At 44.2% G+C, this 8,654-nt stretch overlaps 1 protein-coding gene across 1 annotated transcript; it reads left to right on the top strand.

Moving 5' to 3' along the window:
- Window positions 1,669-7,795, top strand: LOC8058455 (probable homogentisate phytyltransferase 1, chloroplastic). The gene is made up of 12 exons (XM_002437352.2): window positions 1,669-2,007; window positions 3,118-3,407; window positions 3,519-3,602; window positions 3,685-3,759; window positions 3,846-3,929; window positions 4,565-4,654; window positions 5,821-5,922; window positions 6,055-6,150; window positions 6,319-6,390; window positions 6,468-6,563; window positions 6,889-6,993; window positions 7,207-7,795. Exons 1-12 carry the CDS (start codon window positions 1,941-1,943, stop codon window positions 7,246-7,248), a joined length of 1,203 nt encoding a protein of 400 aa, XP_002437397.1. The 5' UTR covers window positions 1,669-1,940; the 3' UTR covers window positions 7,249-7,795.

The following is an 8,654-nucleotide window of genomic DNA, read 5'->3' on the forward strand; positions in this document are numbered from 1 at the left end:
ATGCCAACTTGCCCTAGTCGCTGCCATTGCCAAGGTCCTGAGCCAGGCAGAAATTTGCAGCGTTTCATGAGGAGTGGATTTCTAAAAGGAATTTCATGTAGCTTACTATAAGCAAAAGAAACCATGGACACAAGATTTGCAAGTTTCTCTCTGTTTCTTTTTGAAATGAACACTTCCAAGCTTGTGGCATTCGCTGCAGATTCTGTGGTCACATGACATGAGGTCGTGAACGGTGCTGTTCAGTGGAGGACGCACGCATGTGCACGTTGTGCCTGACCCGATTCCGATTCGCATGATACAACTACAACGGCTCCCTGCCAACATTTTGAAATTCGTGGGGAAGAGCGCGGCGCAGGCAGGCCCCCACCATATTTTATACTTTCTCAAGATTTCAAATTAGAAGATATTCTAATTTTTATAGGTATATATTTAGATAAAAAAAGAAGATGATTTGCCAACACTCGGTTGTTTTCCTTCTCCTAACACTCAAAATTTTTATACTGCTCTCACGCTATTTCCTCCTCCTCTTCCTACTGAAGCCCACTGTTCTCCTCCTCGCTCTCGCCGCTGTCCACCACCCGACCATGCCCACGCTAGGGTTTTTTCAGAGCTTCGGAGACGCCCACTATTCTTCCTCCTCCTCGCCCCCTGTAGCCTCCTTCTTCCCTTCCTCCATGCTTCTTCTGCGGCGACCTCTGGCTATGGCTCTCCCGCCCCGCCCTGGTCTGTCCGCCTCTACCACCACCAGGACACCTAACCGCCTGACACGACCTGCCTCCTCCCGAGCTCCCTTCTAAGCCCGTCGAATTTGGAGAAGAAGAGAGGGAGAGTCAGAGAGAGAGAGGGCGCTCTCGATGCCATCAAGGTCGTCATCTTCGACGCTAGCAACCTCCTCGCTGGAACCCTAGGTGGCTTCTTTCTCTCCGACGCAAACGCAATGACGGGTGCAAGCGGGAGGAAGAGGGATGACAACGGATGGAGAAGGGCGTGGAAGGAGGGGGTCGAGAAATCGAGTGCCTAACACTCGAACCTGCGATAACATTTCCCATTTAGAAAAGCGAAAACACCATATAATTAGAATAAAGGGTATCTCAGACACACAATCTTTTAGGGACCGTTCATGTTTTTCCTTTGGGCCTTGTTTAGTTTCTGAAGTGAAAAATTTTACGACATTGTAGCACTTTCGTTTGTTTGTGATAATTATTGTCCAATCATGGACTAACTAGACTCAAAAAATTCGTCTCGTTGATTTCGACTAAACTGTGCAATTAGTTTTTATTTTCGTCTATATTTAATACTCAATGTATGCGTGTTAAGATTCGACGTGACGGCAAAAATTTTAAAAAACTTTGGGTTTTCAAGTTTGAAATGAAACAAACATTTCCAATTTTGTAGGCCCTGTGTCAGTGATCTGGTGAACGGTGTCATTCCCATGTGAACAAAACTGCCCAAACACTCGCACGCACAGTCGCCATCGCGCGATCGCGATCCACGGACGGCGACGGGCCGACGGGCGACGGCTGCGGATGCACATGCACTCGCCGCGGCCGGGGCGGGGAGACCCGTGCAACAACACGTCTCGCGTGCTACCCCTTCCACTTCTGTGCAAGTGCAGAGGCCCGGCCGGCCTCCCCGGGCCTTTTTCAGGCCAGCCAGCACCGCACGAGGCCGGCACACACACACACGGGGGGACAACGAGCACTGTAGCGTGAGGAGGGGCCACGGGCAGTCTTCTGACTTGGCAACCGCCGCAACGCGACGAGCGGCACCTGCTTTTGCTGCCGCGTGCCTGCGTGCGTGCGCGTGCGTCCACCACTGCCGGCCTTGCCGCACTGTGCCGTGCCCGCCGCCCCCTGCATCTCCACTCCACTCGCTCACTCGCGTCCCGCTTCCTCCCCCGCCCGCCCGGCCGGCCGCGCCGCGACGCGACGCCAAGGGGGATGGATGCGCTCCGCCTACGGCCGTCCCTCCTCTCCGCCGCGCGTCCCGGCGCCGCCCGCCCGCGAGGTGAGTGAGTCCCCTCTCCACTCTCCAGTCTCCACGGGCGCAGACTGCGCGGCTGCGCGTGATGGGAGAGCGCCGTTCAGAACCTGGGTTATATAGGGCTACAGGCCTAGTACTATACTGCTATTGAGGTGGTTATTCAGTTCGGCAGATTAGTCGTGTACTCTCCTAGTAGCTACAAAGACCGCGACCGCGTTGCTTGTGATGCGCTTTGGTGTTCGGTTACGACGTTTGGGATTCGTTACTGTTATAGATAGCTCAGTCTTAAAAATGATGTGTTACTTCCGGGGAATCAAGCCGGACTATGCTGGTGTAGTCCAATTTCTCGTTTTAAAGGTAGGGGATGAGAATTAAAATGTCAAAACCTTGCAGGGATTTTGGTTTCTGCTGATTCTGATTTTGTCAGGATGATTACATGTACAAGGGGGAGTCAAAATAATAGTAGTTTTGAAATTGCCTTTTGTTAGTTCTCTCAAATTAAGACCTTCCTTGTTTTGGGTGGAATGAAGGTTATTTGTACATGGTGGAAAAAAATGATTGTTATTTGTAAACTAAGGGGCATGTGTAAGCTTCAAGTAAATGTGTTACTTGTGACCTTATTGACTAGTTCATGAAAACAAACATTTGTTGACAGCTTCTCGATGTGTAAAAGTACCTCCGGTTTTCTGCTCATAATTTTACTGACTGCAAAATGCAAAAAATATTTGCTGAAATAATCAAAAGCAGTGTTACCCCAACTATACTTGCATATGCGTAGGGGAAGCACTTCAAGTTTCCTTTTCTTCTTTAACTAATTCCAGACTCCCATGTAGACTGTAGTAGGGGAAGCACTTCAAGTTTTCTTTTCTTCTTTGACTAATTCCAGATTCCCATGTAGACTGTAGTAGGGGTCAGTTTCTAGGGGTCTAGGGGAAGCACTTCAAGTTTCCACTTTGACTAATTCCTGACTCCCACGTATGTTGTAGTAGTAAAAGGTGGACACCATGGTTTATCAGACTTTAGTATGCTGATGTCGATCTTATTGGTCACGTATTATTTCATTTCATTCCGGGTGAAATTTTCCTTGTTACTTTCTGTAGTGCTTGGTCTAGTATTGAAATGTTGAATTTCCAGATCATTTTCTACCACCATGTTGTTCCATCCAACGAAATGGTGAAGGGCGAATTTGCTTTTCTAGCCAAAGGACCCAAGGTCCTACCTTGTATCACCATCAGAAATTCTTCGACTGGAAATCCTCCTATTGTAGGATATCACATCAGTCATTAAATACTTCTGTTAATGCTTCGGGGCAACAGCTGCAGTCTGAACCTGAAGCACATGATTCTACAACCATCTGGAGGGCAATATCATCTTCTCTAGATGCATTTTACAGATTTTCCCGGCCACATACTGTCATAGGAACAGTTAAGTCGTGTTGCTGTATTGTTTCATTCAGATGATCCTCCAGTAATATGTCCTTGTGTTGTTCTTTTGTTTTCTCTTCATTGATCAAGAGATTTTGCTGGTGTAAGCAGGCATTAAGCATAGTCTCAGTTTCCCTTCTAGCTGTCCAGAGCTTGTCTGATATATCACCTTTGTTCCTCACGGGTTTGCTGCAGGTAGTGAAACTTTGGGCATCTCTATCCTTTCATTACCAGAAAGATGTATTGTTTCATTGTGCCACTTTGTACTCTTATGTAGGCAGTGGTAGCTGCTCTTTTCATGAATATCTATATTGTTGGACTGAACCAGTTATTCGACATTGAGATAGACAAGGTATTTTGAATTCACTGTAGTCTCCATTAAGTACCTTTCACTACCATATTAATAACTTCTAGGAGCTAATGTTTGTATTTCTCCAGGTTAACAAGCCAACTCTTCCATTGGCATCCGGGGAATACACCCCTGCAACTGGGGTTGCAATAGTTTCGGTCTTTGCTGCTATGGTAACTATACTCTCAATATGGAAGAAATTGTCATTGTGCTTCATGTTGTATTCTGACCTCACTTTTCTGGATATATTGATACTGAGATGCCTAAAGTAGTATGTCAAACTAAATGGCTTTGGATTATTCCTATTAAAGATGTAGAAAGGTAGAAAGCAATAGGGAAAACACCACACACCCCTAGGTTTGGGTGACCTTTCATTATATATACGGGATACAGCTTGTGTTATAACAAAATACAACTATACAAGCCATAGTCAAACTCTATCTCTATCTCTAACAGAAGTATCGAGTATTAACCTTTGTAAATAATGGTGCTCTCGATCTCAGACAATGAGATCAAGTATTTCAAGGAATAAAGTTTCAGTACTAAGGACTCTAAAATTATTGGTGCAAAATGACAATACTTGATTAAGCAATTGGAAGTCTTCGTCGATTTTTCTACTTTTAAATTTCCAATGATTTATGAATATGTGTTGTGTTCTAGGATCTCCATTTACTAGGTTATTAGTCACTTATGTCAATGGTTCTGTACATTTGCACTAATCCTGATCAGGACCTTCAAAAGTTATCCTGAAATTCTTCACAGATAGTCTATCAGACTGATTCAACAGAATGTGCCATGTGTATTGCAGAGCTTTGGCCTTGGATGGGCTGTTGGATCACAACCTCTGTTTTGGGCTCTTTTCATAAGCTTTGTCCTTGGAACTGCATATTCAATCAATGTAAGAGCTCGTGTCTTTGGGCCCAGTAGTGTTAGTTGTCAAACTAGCTAGGGATTTGGTATAAGTAATAATTCCTAGGCTCGTTTATGGGATTCCTTAATGTTATTGACGGTTCATTGGTTCTCTTGCTGCATTGCAAAGGATTTTTTTTATGTAAACTGCAATATGAATTGTTAATGTATATTTCATTTGCCTTCTGTAAGAACTTATTTTCCATTTCTAAGTAAGTGTAGTTTGGTTTTGTTTCAACGACAGTGTTGACTGTTGAATGACTCACATGCAAACAGGCAACTTTGCCTACTCCAGCAATAACACAGTTAAACAGCTTGACTACAGGAGAAACATTAGACACTCCAAATTAACGACTTCATGTGTAGGGAAAACTCATTTTTCAATTATAGAAGCACTAAGTAATTAAATGCTTACACAATACATCCTGCTTTAACTTTCACATATCATGAAAGGTGATGCAAACTGAGAGGCATCTGTAAGTGGATCCGAAGACTTAAATGGGCTTTACAAATTTAACTGCTGAAGCATGTGACCCACATGTCTCAACGTAGATGGGCCAGAATGGACCATGGAACTAAGGTTTGAAAATGAACCATAGCCCAAATCTAAGGTGGCAGTATGGTACTGTTCACTCCAAAGAACATGTGGTAGTTTTAGATAGTCCTGAATTTTCTTAAATGTTCTACTCCTTGGACGTACTCCCTCCATATAGGAATTAGAAGTCGTTTAGGACAGCGACACGGTCTCCAAAACATAACTTTGACCTCTTAATTTTATAAAAATATTTAGGAAAAAATGATATATGTGTGTACTTTTATGAAAGTATTTTTCAAGACAAATCTATTCATATAATTTTCACATTTGCAAACTCAACAATTTAAAAGTTATTGATGATTTATATTCCCAATGTTTGACCCAAACCTTGTCCGAAACGACTTCTAAATCCTATACGGAGGGAGTATGTATTAAGGGACATTTATTTTTCTTCTTTGGAAGAACATGAACAACTTCTTTAAAAGTAAATGAACAAATTCTGTAACATATCATGCCTTTTCTGGCATTATTTTTATTATTTAAGCTAGTACCAATTTTTGTGTGCTGTCACTACTTGAATTATCTAAAGAAGCTGTAATTTGTCTCTTTGGTCTTTACAGCTGCCGTACCTTAGATGGAAGAGATTTGCTGTTGTTGCAGCACTCTGCATATTAGCAGTTCGTGCAGTGATTGTTCAGCTGGCTTTTTTCCTCCACATTCAGGCAAGTCTTCCTGTGGTGTCTTTAAAATTCTCATGTGAACTTTTCTCTGAAACTCAAATGATAACTGCAGCGTATTGTTTGTGTTGTCCATTTCCTGAGTCCTGTCCTAACAGTCTGTCCATAATCTACCAGACTTTTGTTTTCAGAAGACCGGCGGTATTTTCTAGGCCACTGATATTTGCAACTGGATTTATGACGTTCTTCTCAGTTGTAATAGCACTATTTAAGGTAATTGCTAGTCGCATGGAATATATTCCGATATCTAGCAAAAGTTTTGTCTGCTCTGGTGTCCACTCCAAATATTGATCACTCTGTGCAATATCTTAATGCTGTATGTTCATCTGCAAAGAAAATGCTCCTACTATTCCACTGAATGAAGTTTGCCATTTCTTGCAGGATATACCTGATATCGAAGGGGACCGCATTTTTGGGATTCGATCTTTTAGTGTCCGGTTAGGTCAAAAGAAGGTTAGTAGGGTAAAATAAATGTTAACAGAGCTAACACACTGTGAGTCCTGGAAATACTGATATGAACATGCAAACAGGTCTTCTGGATCTGTGTTGGCCTGCTTGAGATGGCTTACAGCGTTGCATTACTGATGGGAGCTACTTCTTCCTCTTTGTGGAGCAAAACAGTAACTGTATGTGCCACTGGTTTCTCCTAGTATTCCACAGCAATTCCAATGAACGGTTTTATGATTGGTTAATAATGAATGGGTCTGTGCTTCTGTGTGAGCAAGACTGCAACCACGTGTGGTTTCTGCAGTACTGCCCTTTCTGCATCAACATAATGAGATTACTCCAGCTTCACCGTTTCCAATATTATATTATATTCTAGTTTTTTTCCCCATTTTACTCTGAGAATCTGATGCCAATAATTGAAAAGAATTTGCCTGCTTTAGCTCGATCGTTATGAACCTTTTGCTTTCCATTTTGTTACGAAACTTCCATGACACATTTTTGCAGATTGCTGGCCATTCCATACTTGCTGGGATCTTATGGAGCTGCGCGAGATCGGTGGACCTGACGAGCAAAGCCGCAATAACATCCTTCTACATGTTCATCTGGAAGGTAAGCCTTCGCCACCATTCCCGTTCGTTCGTTAGCCCAGTTCACCTCTTCCTCTTTTGAAATCGAAACTCCTCGCCGTGTGGTGTGGTGCCTACTGTCCTGCTGCCGAGCTTAATCATTCTGTCTGCACCCCCTTGAATGGCTGAATCCCGAAACCGCTAAACCGCGTTGATGAGTTACTACTGACCATTTACTCCCCACGTGGCTCCGCAGCTGTTCTACGCGGAGTACCTGCTCATCCCTCTGGTGCGGTGAGGCCTGTGTCGAGGCGACGCGATGGATCGGCGGGGTGGTGCTGGTGCCGGGGCCGGGGTAACAACTCCACGGGAGAACTTGAGTGCTGGAGTAAACTCCCGTTTGAAACTTGAAGCATGCACCGTGGCAGGCAGGCAGGCAGTCGATGCATGTCTACGGATGGCGCCCAATAAAATTCCCCTGTGCTTCCACGTACACGCTACTTGATGACATCCCATATGTCCGGGTGACCTGACCTGATCGATCGTCTTCTCTGCACAACGTCCAACGCCCAACGTACCGGAAGTAACTAGACCAGGTGAGCTGTTAGCCCGTAGTTGGCCTTGCTACCACTGCCAGTAATGATACTACTCCTATTATTAGTCGGCTGAGCTCAGCGGCGTGCGTACTACGTCCATCTGCGCCTTGACTTGTGCAGTGGGCGTAGTAGCTAGGCATAGCATGAATGTATGGTGCGTCACGGCCTGAACGGTTCGTCAGTCTGGGCCGTGTTACTTCTGTCCGAAAAAGATCGCCTGTCAGAGATCCGGGATTGCCTTCGCTGCTAGAGATGCGTTGCGCGGTGGGTGAATTTGGGCCGGCTCTGCACTCTGCAGTCTGCGGTGCATTTGCACTGCCCGCGATACGTGGGCTACCTTAAATTTCACTATACTCCCGCATCGATCGCGTCGTTAGGCTGTTAGCATTCAGGCCGGTACGTGTGTAGCTGCCGACTGACTGCTGCGGCACTCACCCGGAGACGGGAGATACCTGCCGTGGCAGCGCCATTTTCGCATCTGGAACAAGTCCACCCGCATTCAACGCAATCCTCGTACGTATGTCGTGTGGAACATTTGGGTAGTAGAACTCTATAGTTGGGTACCAAATTTCAGACCATTTTAACACACTTGTATGGTATAATCAACTAATGTCATTTTGTGAGGTTGACTAAATTTAAGACAACTTTAGATTACCTATTTGGAGCGTCAAGAGCTGTAGTTTAGTATATAAATTTTAGACATGAGATCCAAACAGGGTCTTAGCTCAAAAGCTGTCACATAGTTTGTGTTGTGTCATTGTGTGGGTGACATTTGAAAAAGAAAAGGAGCCACCTTGTCTTTAAAAAAAGGACAAAAAAGAAACTACATGACGCTGGTTTTAAAGTAGAAGAACCTAAATTTGCTCCAACAAAAAATCAAACCTGGAAACTAGAATCTACAGATGCTACTAAAGCACAATATAACCGCTACACTAGTAACACTACAGCCATGTCTCACCTAGACCTAGCGCTGGCGCAGAAGCTAAGCTTGTTGGGCCATGTTTGCTCTTGTTTGTAGACTACGACGCTCTGTATTTTTTTTTATAAAAAAAATTCTCTTTGTATCTAGTCTAGTACTCCCTCCATCTCAAATTGTAAGTCATTCTAA

This window comes from Sorghum bicolor, chromosome 10 (assembly GCF_000003195.3).
Source record: "Sorghum bicolor cultivar BTx623 chromosome 10, Sorghum_bicolor_NCBIv3, whole genome shotgun sequence".
NCBI lineage: Eukaryota > Viridiplantae > Streptophyta > Magnoliopsida > Poales > Poaceae > Sorghum > Sorghum bicolor.

Coding starts and splice junctions, on each gene's coding strand:
- LOC8058455 (XM_002437352.2), top strand. CDS start 1,941: ATGGATGCGCTCCGCCTACGGCCGTCCCTCCTCTCCGCCGCGCGTCCC. Junction 2,008..3,117: donor CGGCGCCGCCCGCCCGCGAG/GTGAGTGAGTCC, acceptor TTGAATTTCCAG/ATCATTTTCTACCACCATGT. Junction 5,923..6,054: donor CTTTTTTCCTCCACATTCAG/GCAAGTCTTCCT, acceptor ATAATCTACCAG/ACTTTTGTTTTCAGAAGACC.